Source organism: Monodelphis domestica, chromosome 3 (assembly GCF_027887165.1).
Source record: "Monodelphis domestica isolate mMonDom1 chromosome 3, mMonDom1.pri, whole genome shotgun sequence".
In the NCBI taxonomy this organism is placed as follows: domain Eukaryota; kingdom Metazoa; phylum Chordata; class Mammalia; order Didelphimorphia; family Didelphidae; genus Monodelphis; species Monodelphis domestica.
Window position 1 is genome coordinate 25,592,713 of NC_077229.1, and position 20,410 is coordinate 25,613,122.

Genomic DNA, 20,410 nt, shown 5'->3' on the forward strand with positions numbered 1-20,410 from the left:
GCCCAATAGGGAGCAGGCTGCTTTCTAATAGAGCCCCTCAAATGTATGGCATCCTTCCCTGCCTTCTCAAGCAGAAGACAGGACATTATTGGCCATTTCCCTAATGGCTTAGGATTGTCACGAGACTGTGTCCCATAGATGTGCCATTAAGTAATGAGCCCAGTTGCCAAAGAAGCACAAATCTTATGTCTACTTTTTTGTAGTTTTTCTATCAAATCTCTTGCTCTGTGTTTGAGAGCCAGGCCCAGATATGGGAGGTCCTGGGTTCAAATCTGGCCTCAGGCACTTCCCAGCTGTGTGACCCTGGGCAAGTCACTTAACCCCCATTGCCTAGCCCTTACCGCTCTTCTGCCTTGGAACCATTATACAGTATTGAGTCCAAGACAGAAGGTAAGGGTTTAAAAAAAAATCTCTTGCTATTAGGACATCCATTATCACTTCTTGCTTCTGTCACAGACCCTGGCTTTCCCAGACTTGCTTCTCATTTTCTGTTTCTAATTTGCTGTGGCCCAGGAAATGACATTGCTAAGTTTGTAGGAAGTTTGTATAAAATAAGAGGAAAGAGATTCTGGTAAAATGTCTTCTGTACAAAGAGCATGAGCCTTAGTTCACCAACAGTGTGACATTTGTTTTAACCTTTAGGGGGGCCCTTCTTTGTTAGAGCTAGAAAACACCTTAGAGGTCTACTACCTCATTTTGCCTCTAGAGAAATGAGTCTTAAAGAGGTTAAATAACTTGCCTCTGGTCACACACTACTAAATGGCAGGGGAAGCACTTGAATCCAGGTCCATAGCTGTCTCATCTGACCTTATAGAAGCTTTATAGAAGCTGCCAGGTTGACTTGGACTCAGGAAGACTTGAGTTCAAGTATAGCCTTAGAAACCTGCTTGCTGTGTGATCCTCTTTCTAACCTAACCTAACCATCCTCAATTTCCTCATCTATAAAATGGGGATGCTATTTTATATTTGATAAGTTGTTGTGAGAATAAAATGAGATGGTATTTATAAAATGTTTTGTAAATATTAAATCTACATAAATGCTGCTGCTGCTGATGATGATGATGATTACAGTTCAAGCAGCCAAGACCTGGATCAGGGAAGAATATCCAAGAATAGAAATAAGTCACAAGAGTCAGGATTTGAATCTAGGTCTTTGTTCAGTGTTTTTTGTTGATTTTTTTTCAGCTGTAGCAGTGACTCTCCATCAGGCCTCCATCCCTATACATGCTCTTGACTCCATTAAAAAACAACAACAACAACAACTAAAGTAATTTTCTTTCCCAGTAATAACTCTTAAGACCGAAAGGCAAGGGCTAGGCAAATAGGGTTCTGTGACTTGCTATTCAAAACATTCAAGAGACTAGTGTTTGAGTAAGAATATCAATTTCTTCATTAGACTAGCATTTAGTCAGTAAATTGGGGGTCTGTGATCCTCTGGAAAATCAAAGACCCTGGGAGTTCCCTCCCACAGATTTTTAAATACCACTTGAGAGCTCATGACTCGATCCCCCCCCCTTTTATTTCAAGACATCTCCATTTGGTAAATAGCCACTGAGGAGGTGGACCTTGAAACTCAAAAGACAAAAGGTACAAGTCTCAGCCTGTTCTGGAGAGGCTAAGGGGAAAATGATTTCCCATAGAAATATTACTAATGCTGCATTTGGGGGGACAGCTGGGTATCTCAGTGGATTGAGAGCCAGGCCTAGAGATGAGAGGTCCTGGGTTCCAATCTGGCCTCAGACTCTTCCTAGCTGTGTGACCCTGGGCAAGTCACTTAACCCCCATTGCCTAGCCTTTACCACTCTTCTGCCTTGTAGCCAATACACAGTATTGATTCCAAGATTGAAGGTGAGGGTTTTTTTTTTTAAATACTGCATTTTTCTCATCAAACAGGGTCACATAGCTACGAAGGGTTTGAGGCTGGATTTGAACCCAGGTCCTCCCAAATCCAGGGCAAGGGCTCTAGCCACCCCCATTTAGACTCCATTTTAATGTTGCCATATTTTCCAGACCTTCCCCTACCCTGCACAAGAATAGTCGTACCATGAATATCCACTGAATGGGAAAATACAAAAAAACAAGGAATAATGTTCTTAATGAATGTATTATGTTTTATTCATCACAACATCCTGCACGTACTTTTGGAATATAGTACCATCTATCTCTCCAGGATATGTCAGACAGTTTTAAATTGATGATCCTCTGATCTAATTTCTTCAGACTATAGGAGGTATGTGGTTTTTCTTAGAATCTCTGCCGTTCCTGCCTCTTACACAGGCAGCTAGGTGGCTCACTGGTTGGAGCACTAAACCTGGAGTCAGGGAGACTTGAGTTCAAATCCTTTCTGAAATACTTACTAGCTATGTGACCCTGGGTAAGTCACTTAACGTCTCTCTGCCTCATTTCCCTTATTTGCAAAATGAGGATAATAATTGAACCTATATCTCAAGATTGGTGTGGAAATCAAATTAAGGATCGCGAACTCAATTTTTGAAGTTTTAAGCCCTTTAGAAATGTAAATTATTATTACATATCCCCCTGAATGCTAGTGTTTTATTGTTCAGTCATTTCCATTTCATCCAACTTTCCAGGATCCCATTTGGGGTTTTCTTTGGCAAAAATAATGGAAGGATTTGCCATTTCCTTTGCAGCTCGTTTTATGTATGAGGAAACTGAGGCAAACAGAGTTAAGTGACTTGTCCAGGGTCACAAAACTAGGAAGTATCTGAGGCCAGATAGGAACTCAGGTCTTCTTGATTTCAGGCCTGGTGCTCTATCCACTATGCCACAATTTTGTATTTGCCTTCTTTGTAATTCACATTTACATATGGATGGATGGATTTTCCTTTGGGTCTGATTTTTTTTGGGCTTTGTATCCTCTGGTGCATGATAGATCATTTCATAGGCACACCTTGTTTGACTGAGTTGTGCCTTACATTTGAGTTACTGAATAAGCAGGGGTCCTCGGCCCACTATTGTTGTCTCTTTGCTTGAGGTTTTTTAAGTCTTCTAGTCTTTTATTTATAGCACTAAGAGGTTCACACAACCAGTATGTGGCAGTTCAGCTCTACCTACTGCACCACACTGTCTCAACATCTGTTAGGACAAAAGAAGAAGAAGAAGAAGAAAAGGAAGCTAGGTGGCTCAGTGGATTGCGAGCCAGATGGAGAAAGTTCTAGGTTCAAATGTGGATTCAGACACCTCCCAGCTGTGTGACCCTGGACAAGTCACTTAACCCCCATTGCTTAGTCCTGACCACTCTTCTGCCTTGGATCCAATACACAGTATTGATTCTAAGATGAAAGGCAAGGGTTAAAAAAAATGATGAATAACTTCTAGCCCCTACCCTCAAGGAACATTGATTCTAATAGGAAATAGCAGGTATGAAGATAGACAGGAAGTTAATGTGAAATAGTGGAAAGCACTGACTTAGTAGGCAGAAGATCTGAGCTCAAATTCTCCCTTTACTACTCCCTAAAGGATGTTGGACTCAAGCAAGTCATTTAGCTGCTATGTGCCTCAGTTTCCCCAACTGTAAAATGGGGATTAGAGTAACACCTGCCTCCCAGGGTTATTGTGAAGACTAACTTAGATAATCATTGTTAAGCACTTTAGCACAGTGCCTGACAGAGTTGGTGCTATATAAATGTTAGTTATCATTATTATTAAGGCAAGCCACTCAGCCTCTGTTTCCTCATCTGTAAAAGGGAAGTGTTGGACTCAGCGGTGTCTGAGGTCTCTTTTAACTCTAGACGTGAGAATTTAGAATTCTAAGATACAAAGTAGAACCTCTTGATGGACAAATCTTTCTTGAACTCCCATTATGTGTCAGGTATTATCCTTCAGGGGACAGAGAAAAGGAAACCGTGTAGGAAAGAGTTGTAGGAAACAACTTTAATCCCTGGAGGGGAGGGGGGAGGCTGTTAAATCAGTGAGGTTAAGGCAGCGTGGTCCTGTGGCAAGGGCTCTGGATTCGAAGTCAAAGGACCCGAGTTCCAGTGCCAGCTTTGCTACTCACTACCTAGCTCTCTTTGGACAAGTCACTTCCATATCCTCTATGGACCTCCACTTCCTCCTGTTAAGGTTAAAAAGTAAAGGGTTGGACTAAATTTATAAGCGTGTGGTCGCCAGAAATTATTACTCAAGTCAGAATGACTTTATAGCAATTTATTTACAAAATAGAGGGAAAGAGTGAAAGTAAGGAAATGAGTCCGAACCAGGCAGGGCTTCAGAGGCCCCAGCAAAGGGGGCCCAGAGGTAAATAAAACAAAGGTTCTAGCCACGAGGCCTCTCTGGAGGTTAGTGCCTCTAGAAAAGCCGGGAAAGGGAGTCAGCCTTTTCACTCACCATGTGGTAGTCCTAAGGGAAAATAGAAGAGCAGTCCAAGGGCCTAAAGCTGGAACTCCTTCAGGATCAAGTTCCAAAATGAAAGAGCTGGTCACAGGAAGTTCTTGCCACTTTTAAAGACCCTTGCTTTTGTCACTTCCTGTTCCTTCCTTCCTTCCACTTTACCTGGACCAATTGAAGCTTTTAGCTTTGCTTAGGACTTCCCAGGAGGCAGTCAGTCAATTCTGATTCTTCACCCACTATCGCACACGTGGGTCACAGACCTCCCCATACTTAAGGATAAGTGGGGTGTATACCCTTCTGGTGATTAAATCTAAAAAGGGGAGAAATGGTCCTGTCTTCACACTCCCTTATAAAATGAGGGAGTGAGGCTAGTTCTGAGACCATTAGGTGGTACAGTGGATGGAGCGCTGGACCTGGAGTCAAGAAGGCCCAAGTTCAAACTCTGCCCCCAATACAATATGATTCAGGGAGAGTCACTCTGTCTGCCTCAGTTTCCTCAACTATAAAAGGAGGATAATAATATGTATTCTATATATAGCATATATATGGTAGATAATAACATTTACCTCGAAGGGTTGTTGGGAAGACCAAATGAGGTATTTATAAAAAGTGCTGACCCCTAAAAGGTATTTAATCAATATTTATTCAGCCTTCTATAGTCCCTTTTTGACCTAAGTCCCTTTGCCTTCCTGGGCCTCAGTTTCCTCTTTTGTAAAGCGAGAGGGTGGGATGAGCTGCCCTGAGACCTCCCTGTTAAACTGCAGACGTCCAAAGCCCATGAGTTGCGGTGATTAGCCAGGGGCGGGCCAGAGAGGCCCGGACTGACTTGCTGAGGATGCCTCCCTGACATGTGCCCCTCTCTCCGCAGGTACGTGCCGGGTGGGCGGCCTGTTGACAGAGAGCTGAAGAGGGCACCTCGGCCGTGCCCCGTCCCACCCCCAGTCCTGGGCCCAGCATGCGGCTGAGCGCTCGGCGGCTGCTCCTGGCGGCCGGCCTCATGCTGGCCTTCGCACTGGCCACCCACGTGGGGCAGCAGATGCTGATGTGCCAGCAGCTGCTGGCCTTGAGCCGCAGCCATGGCATGATGCGGCCCGAGCAGGAGGAGCTGGTGATGGTGGGCGCCAACCAGGTGGAGTACCGCTACAGCAAGGAGATGCCGCTGATCTTCGTCGGCGGGGTGCCCCGCAGCGGGACCACCCTGATGCGCGCCATGCTGGACGCTCACCCGGAGGTGCGCTGCGGCGAGGAGACCCGGATCATCCCCCGTGTGCTGGCCATGCGCCAGGCCTGGTCGCGCTCCGGGAGGGAGAAGATGCGCCTGGACGAAGCCGGGGTCACGGACGAAGTACTGGACGCGGCCATGCAGGCCTTCATCCTGGAGGTCATCGCCAAGCACGGCGAGCCGGCCCGCGTCCTCTGCAACAAGGACCCGTTCACTCTCAAATCCTCCGTCTATCTCTCCCGCCTCTTCCCCAACTCCAAGTTCCTGCTCATGGTGCGGGACGGGCGGGCGTCCGTGCACTCCATGATCACCCGCAAGGTGACCATCGCCGGCTTCGATCTCAACAGCTACCGGGACTGCCTGACCAAGTGGAACAAAGCCATCGAGGTCATGTACTCACAGTGCATGGAGGTGGGCAGGGCCAAGTGCTTGCCCGTCTACTACGAGCAGCTGGTGCTGCACCCCCGGCGCACCTTGCAGACCATCATGAAGTTCCTGGGCATCGACTGGAGCGAGGCCGTGCTGCACCATGAGGACCTCATCGGCAAGCCCGGCGGCGTCTCTCTGTCCAAGTGAGTAGGAGACCCGGGCTGGAGCGGCACCAAATAGATGCTTCCAAAGCGTAGCCCTGACCAGCTCCCTCCCTGCCCTACCTCAAGCAACAGCAGAAACTTCCTAGGAAGTCCCTCTGGGATAAAATGCCAACTCTTCTGTCTGTCTGTCTGTCTGTCTGTCCTCTCACAGTGCTCCGAGGCTCTAGATTCAGCCCTCCTTTGTCCTAGGGACCAGCTAACTCACCCTGAATCCCATCACCTCTCTGGCTCTCTTTTCCCATCTGTAAAATCAGAGGGTTGGTCTACCAGGGCTAGAGTTCCCTTCCAGTATTCTTGCTCTAAGGAGTCAGGCAAATTAGGGTTCAAAACCTACCTTAGATACTTCTTGGTGGCATGATCTTAACTCACGTAAGACTTTTCCTCATCCATAAAAGGAAGGACCTCTAAGATTCCTTCCAACATTAAATCTACAATTCTTTCCTGGTTTATTCCATTCATTGGAAGGAGGAAGACCGGAGTTCAAAACTAGATTCTAACAAGGCACTTAAATCTCTGTTTGCCTCCTCCTCTTTAATTAATCTAATTTATTTATTTGGTTGGTTTTGGGATTGGAAATTTTTATTTAAGTAATTAATTTTAGAGTTACATGATTCATGTTCTTTCCCTCCCCTCTTCTCCCCTCCCATAGCTACTGAGCAATTCCACTGGGTTTTACATGTGTCATTGATCAAGACCCATTTCCACATTATTGATATTTGCACGAGGGTGATCATTTAGAATCTCCATCCCCAATCAGATCCCCATCGACCCTTGTGATCAAGCAGTTGTTTTTCTTCTGTGTTTCCGCTCCCACAGTTCTTCCTCTGGATGTGGATAGCATCTTTCTCACAAGTCCCTCAGAATTGTCCTGGGTTATTGCATTGCTGCTAGTAGAGGAGACCATAAATTCATAATTCATTTAATTTAATGAATTAATTTAATTTTAATTTCCTCATCTTTAAAATGGGGACGTAATAATAGCACCTACCTCACAGGGTTGTTGTGAGGATCAAATGAGTTAATCTGTGTAAATCGTTTTGTAAACCTTAAAGTCATAAATGCTAACTGTGATCAGTCTTAGAGATAATTATCATAATTTTTGTTGCTATTATTGACAGCTAAGTGGCACAATGGATAGAGTATTGAACTTGAGTTCAAATCTTTCCTTAGAAATTCCTTAGCAATTTAGTAGATGCATGACCTTGAGCAAATCACTGAAGTTCTGTTTGCTTCAGTTTCCTTATCTGTAAAATGGGGATAATAATAGCACTGACCTCCCAGGGCTGCTGCAGGATCAAATGAGATAATATTTCTAAAGGGCTTAACACCGTGCCTGGTACATAGTAAGTGCTACAGAAATGTTAGCTATTCTTGTTCTTTTATTACGACTACTATTTGTTATTCATATTATTCCCACAAATATTTTCTACATTCCAGCCAGACTGGCCTCTTGTCTATTCCCTACGTGAAACATTTTATTTCCCGTCTCCATGACTTAGCTCCCCTGTGCCTCAAGCCTAGAATACCCTTCTTCCTTCCCTCTTCTTTTTTTTTTTTAAACCCTTACTTTCTGTCTTGGGATGGATGCTAAGTGTTGGTTTCACAGTAGATAAGGGCTAGACAATGGGGGTTAAGTGACTTGCTCAGGGTCACACAGCTAGGAAGTATCTGAGATCAGATTTGAACCCAGGACCTCCCCATCTCTGTGCCTAGCTCTCAATCTACTAAGCTATATAGCTGCCACCAGGAATCTGTTTTAATGATGGTTTCTTGTGGACAAAGCTGACATTCAGGTTCTAAAGAGAGCAGGATTAGTTGTGTTTGTGTGTGTGTGTGTGTGTGTGTGTGTGTGTGTGTGTGTGTGTGTGTGTAAATACACAGGATCACCCAGTCTGTGGTATGAGGCAATGATTTCTCCTGAGACTTTGTTATATAATTATTTTCTATCAAAACATTCAGATGCCACCATCCTAGGATGGAGTCTTCCCAGCCTCAGTAAAGTATCAGAATGTCCTGTTCATTGTTTTCATCAGGCTTGAAGATTTGCAAAAGGGCCCTCTTCCCCCAATCCCGAATGGCAGGTAGAGCAAATATTCTTATCTCCGTTTTACAGTAAACAACCAGAGGCCTAGAAGTGTAGAAGAAGCCTCCTGATGGGGTCAGTGAGGAGCTGAGCCAGGAAGAAAGGCCAGGTTTCCTCCCTTCCTGCTGGACTCCAGCTCCAGTATTCTTTCCTCTTAACCATCCTCTTAGCCATTCTGAACTCTTATTTCCAGGTCTTAGATGGCCAGCTTTCCCCAGTGTTCACGGAAAAGTTATATATAAGTTCAGGGGCAAGATCCCTACTTTGGGAGTCGGGGAACCATAATTCTGCCACTTACTAGTTGTATGGTATTCTTTACTCATTTTTCAGTCATGTCTAACTCTTCATGTCTCCAGTGGGGGTTTCCTTGGCAAAGAGACTGCAGTGGTTTGCCATTTCCTTCTCTGACTCATTTTACAGATGAGGAAACTAAGGTAAACAGAGTAAAGTGACTTGCCCAGGGTCATGCTGCTAGTAAGTGTCGGAGGCCAGATTTGAACTCAGGAAAATGAGTCTTCCTGACTTGGGACAGTACTCTGTGCACTGTGGCACCCCCAGCTACTCTATTACCCCTGTGGCTTTTGATCATTCATTTCACTTCTCTGAATTTCAATTGATATGATCTCATGATATTAGATATTAGTCATCTTGGAGAAAAAGCTTATTCCAGAACACTTGCAAGAATGAAGAGCTGCTGTTTGTTTCTCCAATGGCTTCCAGACCTTTCCCAGAGCTCTTCCATGCTTTTACCCCAAGTTGTCCAAATGGCCCCAAACTCCTCCTTCTCTTTCCCCCAAGATCTAAAGTTAGGGTCATGGTAAATATGATGTTGGGAACACTGAAACTTCAGTTTGTAACATGGCATTGAGTTATTTCAATCATGTCAGACTCTTCATGACCCCGTTGAGGGTTTTCTTGGTAAAGATACTGAAGTGGTTTGCTATTTCCTTCTTCAGACCTTTTTTACAGATGAGGAAACTGAGGCAAACAGGGCTAAGTGACTTATCTAGGGTCACACAGCTAGTAAGTATCTGAGGCCAGATCTGAACTCATGAAGATGAATCTTGCTGATTCCAAGCCCAGCCTCCATCCACTGTACTACCTAATTAACGCAGATTTGTCTTTTACTCAAGCTCCATTTCTTCTAAATTGTTCCAGTTCTCTAATGTTTTGTGTCCAGGTTTCAGAGTGAATCGTGGCATTATGGGGACTATGGACAGCACCCAAATTACAATCTTGGCTTAATGGTTGGTATCTCTTGGTGAAGAAGTAGGGAGGAACTCTCCTTAGTTTGCCCAGGCATCTATCTGTTCCATGGAGGGGTTAGGAGCGTAATTACTAGGTACGTCTTCTGTGACAGTATGAACCCAAGACCAACTTTCTTACTCTTAAGTATGTTTTCTTCCTAAATTCTGCTCAGGAGAATTATGACTGCTAATGAGTTGGACTCAGTGGTAGCTTCTAGCCATGAATTTCCATAACTCTCATCCCCCAGCACTTCAAAGATTCTGAGATGTCACTGCAAAGATCCCTCATGAGCCAGCCATTGCAAGAGGTTCCAAGATGGCAGCATGATGGGATTTTTCTGAGATAGAGGGAGGCATCACGAACAGCTCCTTAGGTGCCCCAAACCCTGGTAGGTGTGGGAATTTGTGGCCTCCCTAACAGTGCTCCAGGTGACTAGTGTGCCAGCAGGGATGAGAATTTTTTGAGATAATACTATATGTTCCCGAGACCCATTTAGGAGTTGTGTTGTGAACAAAACAAAGAGGCTATGGAGGTTAGAGTGAGTCTGGATAACGGCGGGTTCCCATATCTAGAGGACTCATAAGCCATCTAGTCCAACAGCCTTATTTTTTTATTTGTTTTTGAACCAGAATTGTGATTTTATTGACATATAAAAACTTCCAGTGAGGAAACCCCCTCTGTTGACTTGTAATCTTAGAGAGGTACCTGAGGCATCAAATGGTTCAGTCACTTATCCAAAGGCCTCCCAGTAAGTCTGTGTTGGAGGCTCTGCTTGAACTCGTCTCTTCCCAATTCTGAAGCTAGCTCCCAATAGGAGCTGCCTTTCTCCCATCATTTTGCTGATAAGGAAACTGAGACCCAGGGATGTTGGATATCTCGCCCAAGTTGGATCCCTGAAGGTACTGGGAAGCTAGTTACTGTTATTCTTGTTTAGTCGGGTTCTATTCTTCTTGACCCCATCTGGGGTTTAATTGACAAAGATACCAGAGTGGTTTGCCCTTTTCTCCTCCAGCTCATTTTATAGATGAGGAAACTGAGGCAAACAGGGTGAAGTCTGCCCTGTGTCACACAGATAGTAAATATGTAAGGCTAGATATGAATTAAGGAAGATGAGTCTAAAGGATGGGCCAAGCCTAAAATGACAATAAAAGACTTTGAGCTCATGCCATGTGAGAGTCAATGAAGGAACTAGGCATATTGGGGAGAGACATGAGAGCTTCTTTCAAGGATCTGTTGGGCTGTCAGGAGAATAGAGTTGTTCGCTCATTTTCAGTGAAGTTTGAGTCTTTGTGACCCCATTTGGGGTTTTTGTGACAAAGATACAGGAATAGTTTGCTATTTCCTTTTTCAGCTCATTTTACAGATGAGGAAACTGAGGCAAATAGGGTAAATTGACTTGCCCAGAGTCACATAGCTAGTAAGTATCGGAGTCTAGATTTGAACCCAGAATCTTCCTGATTCCAAGCGCTCTATCCTCTGTACCACCTTATTACCCATTGAATTAGACTTATTCTCCATCAATGACCCACATTTAGGCAGGGTGTGAGCAAAAACTCTCTTAACAGTCCTGTCACAAAGGGAAATGGGTTGCTGAGGGAAGGGAGTGAGTTCCACTTCATGAGAAGTCTCCAAGCAAGGGCAGATGAGCTGTTGGTGGAGATACAATGAAGAAGTCTTGGATGACGGTCTCTAAGCTTCCATCTACCTCTGAGATTCTGTGATTACGGCTTCTTGAGAGAAGAATCCCTATCACTTTTTATCCCAGAGAACCCTGCACATAGGAGATACTCATAAATGTGTCTGTTTTGGTTTTTTATAGTGGGGGGGGGTATTTTTTCCTATAGAGAGACCTCCCTTCCCCAGTCTAGATCTCTGCATCTTAATGGAGAGTTGCCCGAAACTTTAGGTGACTTGTCCAAGGTCACACAACTAATAAGTGTGAGGACAGGACTTAAACTTAGATCCTCTGACTTCTAAGTTGGTTTCAAGTAACAGAAATATTATATTTTTATGAGGTTTATTAAAGATTATTAGAAATCAAAGATACAAAATAATAAAACACGTGCCTAGGGCACATTAGCCCATTCACATCTTACTCACTACATCTTGCCATCTCCGAGTCCAGGAAGATAGCTCTTGGGAGGCAGAGAGCCCTTTAAATACTAAATTGTGATCTCGCCCCAGGGGGAGACTCAGGTGAGATTATAGGGAATTCTGGGAAGCACCAAGGACTTCTGGGGATTGAAGTCTAGGGTTCAAATCTCCATTTTACATAAGTCCAGCCCTTTGCTCTGCATGCCAGACTATCGCCCCATGAGAGAATTAGCAAAACCTTATCATATTGAGGGATGCTAGGTGGCTATACTTCCTAGCTGTGTGACCCTGGGCAAGTCACTTAAGCCCTTACTGCTCTCCTGCCTTAGAACCAATAGATAATATTGATTCTAAGATAGAAGCTGAGGGTTTAAAATTTTTAAAACAACGTTATAACATTTCATGGTTGGAGATGAGCACCTCGTCCTATCTGCTGCTTGTGCTCGGCTTTGTGATCTTGTGAATGTCATTTTTCTCTCCCCAGGATAGAGAGATCAACCGACCAAGTCATCAAGCCTGTGAACTTGGAAGCTCTGTCCAAATGGACTGGCCACATTCCAGTAGATGTGCTAAAGGACATGGCTCAGATTGCCCCAATGCTGGCCAGGCTCGGCTATGATCCCTATGCAAACCCACCTAACTATGGCACTCCTGATCCCATTGTCATCAATAATACAAATCGGGTAAGCAGATGGCTCCTTCCACTTGGGGGCTGATCGGGGAAGAACTGTAGACTGTAAGACTTAACAAATGCAACTCTGGGGCATTTTCTAAGCCCCCTGGCATCTTCGCCTCCATCCAAGGGTTTACAGGTATGTAGGAGGGCTACCAAAGTCTTTTTTTAACCCTTCCCTTCTGTCTTAGAATCACTACTGTGTATTGATTCCAAGGCAAAAGAGTGGTCAGGGCTAGGCAATGGGGGTCAAGTGACTTGTCCAGGGTCACCCAGCTGGGAAGTGTCTGAGGCCAGATTTGAATCTAGTCTCCAAACCTGGCTCTTTATCTGTTCAGCCACCGACCTGCCCTGCAATTGAAGTCTTGATTGCCATCTACAGAAGAGTAGAATAGTATTTTTCCCAGATGCTCTGGGTTGTGCCCATCTTTCAAGCCTTACACTAGTCCTGGACTGGGAGTGAAAAGATCTAGATTCAAATCTTGGCTCTTCCATTACCTAGTTGTGTGACCTTGGATCAGTCTCTTTTAAACTAGTTCCTCTACTTTAATGGAGATGAGTCTCAAATGATGTATTGTATAAAAACCATAAAGGATTATTGAGCAGAAGAATCTAATTAGTCTAATTTCCCCCTTTAAGAGCCTTGAGAGGGCTAATTACTTGCTCAAGGTAACACAGTCAGAAAAATGATCGACTTTTTCCCCCTTCTCTCAATTTCCAGTTTCCCACTACTCTGAACCCTCTGCAGCACAGAGAGAAAAGGCTAGCAGACTTTTTTCCTTAAAACTTTTTCAGTAACAAAATAAAAACAAATTAATGTAAAAAGAAGAAATAATAGAAATGGGATTCCAATCCAGGTTCTCTGAATCCACACCTGGTGCTTCTTCTTCTTATCTGTTATGTTCTAAAGTCTCTTTCTAGGCTGACAGTCTTAAGATGTCATTCCAATGTCAACTCAATAACAATCATTACTGTAGGGATCGTGATGACAATAATAATAACACCAATAATCATCATACTAGAAAGTCAAAGGATTTACGTTTGACTCTTGGCTCTGCCACTCACTATCCTGGTGACCTTAGATGAGTCATTTCACTTCTGGATTTCATTTGACACCTGGGTATCATCCCTACACTGTCTCCACGTAGGTTAACTCCTAAGAAAGAAGCCCTTTCATGTGGGAAAGACTTGAAGTAAAAACTGTATATTAAAAAAAGTAAAAACATATTTTATTTAAATATATATCATATATAATTATAATATAACACAATAAAGCATTATTAATAATTTATTTATTTACAGGTCTGTATGTGATTTATTAATAATAAGTAAATTAATAATAAAATGTTATTAATGATAATAATATTACACCTACACGGTTTGGGTCTCTGCCCCATCTTTGACTATCTGTATAACCCAAGGCAAATTTATTCATTCTCTGAGCCTCAGTTTCCTCATCCGTACCATGAGTATAACATATGGATTTCCAGCACCTGAAAAGGGACCGAATGAGATAGTGTGTTTAACATGCTATAGAAATGTCAGTACTATTGTGTACTATTATTATTGTTTTTATTTTATGCAGCCTTGGTAATGGACTCTCTTGGTAGAGGGCCAAAAGTTCAAATCTTGGGTATGTGCCTTCTTCAAACTGGGTCATTGGCTTTTGATTTTTCTTTCCTAGGTCATGAAAGGGGATTTTAAAACACCAGCGAACTTGAAAGGACATATACAGGTTAGAAATCAAATAAATGATTTTACTCCTGTTTGTGTATGGAAAGAACATCATACTGGGAGGCGCAGGCCAGAGATCAAGTTCTGGTTCTGCCAGGACTTTATTGCAGGTCCTGGGGCAAGGCATTTAGCTGTTCCAGACTTCATTGTCTTCATTTTTAAAATAAGAGGGCCAAAGATAATCACTATAATTCCTCCCAATCTGATGTACTCTGATCCTCCCAGCCCTGAGATCTGCCATTCTAAGCCCCCTCCCAGTCCTGACACCCCCTGTTTTAAGACCCCTCCCAGCCCTGACATCCCCTGTTCTAAGCCCCCTCCCAGCCCTGACACCCCCTGTTCTAAGCCCCCTCCCAGTCCTGACACCCCCTGTTCTAAGCCCCCTCCCAGTCCTGACACCCCCTGTTCTGAGGCCCCTCCCAGTCCTGACACCCCTGTTCTGAGGCCCCTCCCAGTCCTGACACCCCCTGTTCTAAGCCCCCTCCCAGCCCTGACACCCCCTGTTCTAAGCCCCCTCCCAGCCCTGACATCCCCTGTTCTAAGCCCCGTCCCAGCCCTGACATCCCCTGTTCTGAGGCCCCTCCCAGTCCTGACACCCCTGTTCTAAGCCCCCTCCCAGTCCTGACACCCCCTGTTCTAAGCCCCCTCCCAGCCCTGACACCCCCTGTTCTAAGCCCCTTCCCAGCCCTGATACCCCCTGTTCTAAGCCCCCTCCTAGCCCTGACACCCCTGTTCTAAGCCCCCTCCCAGTCCTGACATCCCCTGTTCTGAGGCCCCTCCCAGTCCTGACACCCCCTGTTCTGAGGCCCCTCCCAGTCCTGACACCCCCTGTTCTGAGGCCCCTCCCAGTCCTGACACCCCCTGTTCTAAGCCCCCTCCCAGCCCTGACACCCCCTGTTCTAAGCCCCCTCCCAGCCCTGACATCCCCTGTTCTAAGCCCCCTCCCAGCCCTGACATCCCCTGTTCTAAGCCCCCTCCCAGTCCTGACACCCCTGTTCTAAGCCCCCTCCCAGTCCTGACACCCCCTGTTCTAAGCCCCCTCCCAGCCCTGACACCCCCTGTTCTAAGCCCCCTCCCAGTCCTGACACCCCCTGTTCTAAGCCCCCTCCCAGTCCTGACACCCCCTGTCCTAAGCCCCCTGCCAGCCCTGACACCCCCTGTTCTAAGCCCCCTCCCAGCCCTGACACCCCCTGTTCTAAGCCCCCTCCCAGCCCTGACACCCCTGTTCTAAGCCCCCTCCCAGTCCTGACACCCCCTGTTCTAAGCCCCCTCCCAGCCCTGACACCCCCTGTTCTAAGACCCCTCCCAGTCCTGACACCCCCTGTTCTAAGCCCCTTCCCAGCCCTGACACCCCCTGTTCTAAGCCCCCTCCCAGCCCTGACACCCCCTGTTCTAAGCCCCCTCCCAGCCCTGACACCCCCTGTTCTAAGCCCCCTCCCAGTCCTGACACCCCCTGTCCTAAGCCCCCTGCCAGCCCTGACACCCCCTGTTCTAAGCCCCCTCCCAGCCCTGACACCCCCTGTTCTAAGCCCCCTCCCAGCCCTGACACCCCTGTTCTAAGCCCCCTCCCAGTCCTGACACCCCCTGTTTAAGACCCCTCCCAGCCCCTGACATCCCCTGTTCTAAGCCCCCTCCCAGCCCTGACACCCCCTGTTCTAAGCCCCCTCCCAGTCCTGACACCCCCTGTTCTAAGCCCCCTCCCAGTCCTGACATCCCCTGTTCTAAGCCCCCTCCCAGCCCTGACACCCCCTGTTCTAAGCCCCCTCCCAGTCCTGACACCCCCTGTTCTAAGCCCCCTCCCAGTCCTGACATCCCCTGTTCTAAGCCCCCTCCCAGCCCTGACACCCCCTGTTCTAAGCCCCCTCCCAGTCCTGACACCCCCTGTTCTAAGCCCCCTCCCAGCCCTGACACCCCCTGTTCTAAGCCCCCTCCCAGTCCTGACACCCCCTGTTCTAAGCCCCCTCCCAGTCCTGACATCCCCTGTTCTAAGCCCCCTCCCAGCCCTGACACCCCCTGTTCTAAGCCCCCTCCCAGCCCTGACACCCCCTGTTCTAAGCCCCCTCCCAGTCCTGACATCCCCTGTTTTAAGCCCCCTCCCAGCCCTGACACCCCCTGTTCTAAGCCCCCTCCCAGTCCTGACACCCCCTGTTCTAAGCCCCCTCCCAGTCCTGACATCCCCTGTTCTAAGCCCCCTCCCAGCCCTGACACCCCCTGTTCTAAGCCCCCTCCCAGTCCTGACACCCCCCTGTTCTAAGCCCCCTCCCAGTCCTGACACCCTCTCTTCTGAGGCCCTTCCTAACTCTTACTGTGTGTTCTACATTTTAAAGTCTGTTCCAGATCTAACACTTTGAGTCTGTCATCACCCTTCTTTAGCTGGATCTCTTTTTTCTGTCATTTCTCAGTATCTTGGATCTCTATTGAAGAAAGTGAAAAGAAGATATTTCTCTGACCTATTTCCTCATCGCCTCATTGTAATTTTCCCACAGTCCTCGTCTGGGTTTATTTATATGGATAGGTCTCAAGTTTGAGGGGCGTCCACAGAACATTACTGTATAGTGAGTAGAAGACCCAGGGACCACCTCCCACCATCCACAGGCAATTGGAAAGAGAGACCGAGGGTGGGGCCAAAGCGGGAGGGGGACAAACTAAGTGGCTCCATGGCTAGAACACTAGGTCCAGGACTGGGAGGTTCTGCATTTAAATCTGGCCTCAGACACTTCCTGACCGTGTGACCTTAGACAAGTCACTTACCCCCCATTGCCTTACTGCTCTTCTGCCTTAGAACTAATATTTAGTATTGATTGTAAGATGGAAGGTGAGGGTTGGAAAAAAAAGTATCCATTTTATGAGGGGAGATAACATATGTCTGGATATGTGTGTCTATATATAGATGCATTTATGTGTGTGTATATATATACATATATAAATATATATGCCTGTATACACACATATATGCATATAGAAACTCATACAGATATGCACTCATATCTATTATCCATGCATATATGCCCATGTAGACAATCGTCTCCCCTTATCCACTGTTTTGCTTTCCCCGGTTTCACTACCCAGACAACCTTGAATTCCAGGAAGGGAGGAAGGGAAGAGGGAGAAAGATGAGGGAGGGAGTCGGCACATGGTTTAAAGACAGGTAGAGGCTGGGGAGAGACACTGGCATCTGAGTAGGCATATTAATATAAAAACTGGGAGTCTGGCTGGAGATTTTTAATGGCTTATTATGGTTTATTGAAAGAAAGGAAGAGATGAGAGAGAGTAAGAAGCTAGAGGCAGGTTGATCTTAAAGGTAGCTTTCCCTAAATATGGTGTCTCCATTTAGCAGCTCATCCCCAGTAGCAATATGGGCCCCTAATCAATCCAAATGAGGAAGTAGAGACCCCCAAACTCTCTGGCCTCAGTTTGTCTAACTGACTATTATCTTTTTTTTTTTAAACCCTCACATTCCATCTTAGAATCAATACTGTATATTGGTTCTAAGGCAGAAGAGCAATAAGGGGCTAAGCATGGGGGTTCAGTGATTTGCCCAGGGTCACACAGCTAGGAATTGTCTGAGGTCAGATTTGAATCCAGGACCTCCCATCTCTCACTCTCAATCCACTGAGCCACCCAGAAGCCCCCCCTAACTAACTTATCTTAACTAACTAATACACCATGTCTCATAAGCCAACTTTCATAAGCCCTGCCTTGTTGTCTCCTGCCTTAATTGCTGGCTTTCCCACTGACACAGGGGGACACCAGAGTTTAGATTCTACCTCATGAGCAAGGTCCCCTTACTAATTTACTTCACACAGGTACAAGTGGAAGATAGCGCATGGGCTGGGGGCTGTGGAGGGGAGAGGGGCAAGTCTGCCCTCTGAAGTGTTCTCTCTCGGCTTCATTTCTTCTGCTTTCATTTGGAGGGTTTTGTTTTTAATTTTTTTGTGGGGAGGTTTGAGATTGCAGAACACCAAAAGTCAAGCAGGAATGGGGAGAGAGAACATCATACTCTACACAGTTAACAGAGTTAAAAGTTAAAGTGAGAACTATTGCTATAGGATTCAGTACTTTTCCTTGGTTTCAGTCACTCATAGTAGTTATTGGAATGTATCCCATGTGGATATAGGACCCTACTGTAATGTGTATATATTTAAATTATATACATATATATTCTCTTTTACTCTCCCTCCCTTCCTTCCTTCCCTTCCTCCCTCTCTCTCTCTCCCTCTCCTCTTCTCTTCTCTTTCTTCCCCTCCCTCCCTCCCTTCCCTCCCTCCCTCCCTCCCTCACTCCCTCTCTCTCTCCCTCTTTCCCTCTCCTCTTCTCTTCTCTCTCCCCCTCCCTCTTTCCCTTCCCTCCCTTCCTCCCCCCTCTCTCTCCCTCTCCTCTTCTCTTCTCTTTCTCCCCCTCCTCCCTTCCCTCCCTTCCGTCCCTCCCCTCCCTCGCTCCCTCTCTCTCTCCCTCTTTCCCTCTCCTCTTCTCTTCTCTCTCTCCCTCCCTCTTTCCCTTCCCTCCCTTCCTCCCCCTCTCTCTCCCTCTCTCTCTTTCCCTCTCCTCTTCTCTTCTCTCTCCCCCCTCCCTCTTTCCCTTCCCTCCCTTCCTCCCCCTCTTTCTCTCTCCTCTTCTCTTCTCTCTCTCCCCTCCCTCCCTTCCCTCCCTTCTTCCCTCTCTCTCCCTTCCTCCCTCTCCCTCCCTCTCTCTCTCCCTCTCCATCTCTCCCTCTCTCTCTCCCTCTTTCCCCTCTCCTCTTCTCTTCTCTCTCCCCCTCCCTCCTTCCCTTCCCCTCCCTTCCTCCCTTTCTCTCCCCCCTCCCTCTCTCTCTCTTCCTCCCTCCCTTCCTCCCTCCCACTGTGTATGTGTGTGTGTGTGTGTTACACACACACACCACAAACAAATAACACATTCTTCATTGATGAAAGTTTGGGGAAAACAAGATTGGATGGGCAGTCTATACCAGTAGTGTCAAACTCTTATAGTAATCAGTCCTTTGCCAGCTGTATACAGACTTAGAAAACCACAAATCATCATTATCAATGTTGTTTTGTATTTTTATTCATTTTGTTATACATTTCCCAATTCCATTTTAATCTAGTTGGGACCACACTGGAAGTTTGGCCATAGTTGGCCAAGTTCAAAATCTAAATGCCGCCTCTCTTTGTCTGTTCTCGCTCCCCACAGGTGAATGCGAACACCACCTCTTCTCACTCACAAAGCGAATGATTCCAGGTATGGGACAGGTGTGGCTCTTGTTGGAACTCTGGGAGTTTGAAGACTTTATCTGTTAAGCTTAAAAGGAAAGGGAAAGAGGCATCTAGGGAGCACTTTGGATAGAGGACCAGATCTGGAGTCAGGAGGATTTGGGTTCAAATATGGTCTCAGATACTTCTCAGCTATGTGCCCCCATGGGCAAACCACTTAACCCCATTTTCTAGACTTTGCCCTTCTGTCTTAGTTCTGTTTGTTTGTTTGTTTGTTTTTAAAGAGGAAAGGAAAGAGGAATAGACCATTCCCTGAAACATAACCCCAAATGAGCCTCCCTTGATCTCCAGTGTTCCTTGGATTTCTTCTTCATTTCATTGTGAATTGTGGATACATTTCAATCAATCATTCAGCCAATCAACAAGCATTCTTTAAGGACCTTCTAGGTGCCAGGAGATGAGCCAAGTATTTCTCTGGTGGCAGACAAGCAAACTCTTAATTATTGTCGTTTTCATTATGATCCTCTTTGAGGCAGGGGGTCTGGTGGACTCAGGAGTCTCTGTAGACTGGCCTCTTGTACTGGGAAGGATCCTGCCAGATCTTATACCTGGTCCTTATACCTGGCATCTCTGTTTTTCTTGGCTGGAAAACCCCCCAAAGCCTCTTCTCTCAGGACTACTTGCAATACCCATTTATGGTGTGCAAGAATTCATTGGTTTGCACTTTTATTTCTGGTGTGTCCCAGGGATTGAGTTGCTGGTCTCCCTACCCCTCTAATCAGGGCATCCGGAGAATGATCTCAAACCCAGGAAATGTCTACCAGAGAGACTAAAGCAGTTTCCTTCTTAGAAGATGGCTCATCCAGCATTTTGAGGCCCTTCTCCCTCTGGTGTTCTTCCCTTCCCCCATATCATGGTTTATTTAGAAAAGTAGGCTTTCAATTGAGAGGGGGGCTACAGAATATTATTGTATCATAATCATTCTCAACAAGCATTTATTTAGGACCTACTGTGTGCTGGGCATGGTGCTAAGCTCCAGGGATACAACGGAAGTTCAAAGATAGACCTTGCCCTCAAAAAGCTCCCATTCTAATGGGGGAGACAACAGACAACACTGAAGAGGGAAGGTGCTAACAGTGAGCCCTCGGAAGGCCCATGGACCACACCAGTATCCATTCACGTAGCCTATAAGCGCAGAGTCCTGAAAGCCTCTACGATGCAGAG

At 46.1% G+C, this 20,410-nt stretch overlaps 1 protein-coding gene across 9 annotated transcripts in view; it reads left to right on the forward strand.

The window, feature by feature from the left end:
* Positions 1-20,404, forward strand: part of TPST2 (tyrosylprotein sulfotransferase 2) — a 74,922-nt gene extending 54,518 nt beyond the window's left edge. For 7 of the 9 annotated variants that reach the window (XM_056821556.1, XM_056821561.1, XM_056821560.1 and 4 more), the window contains 5 exons: positions 5,219-6,144; positions 12,075-12,273; positions 13,948-13,998; positions 16,400-16,552; positions 19,167-20,404. In XM_056821556.1, coding sequence (XP_056677534.1) covers positions 5,306-6,144; positions 12,075-12,273; positions 13,948-13,998; positions 16,400-16,525 — 1,215 coding nt within the window. In that variant the 5' untranslated portion in view covers positions 5,219-5,305 and the 3' untranslated portion in view covers positions 16,526-16,552; positions 19,167-20,404. The remainder of the gene's footprint in view (positions 1-5,218; positions 6,145-12,074; positions 12,274-13,947; positions 13,999-16,399; positions 16,553-19,166) is intronic. The other 2 variants (XM_056821563.1, XM_056821564.1) reach the window with 2 other exon arrangements.
* The last annotated feature ends 6 nt before the right edge of the window (positions 20,405-20,410 follow it).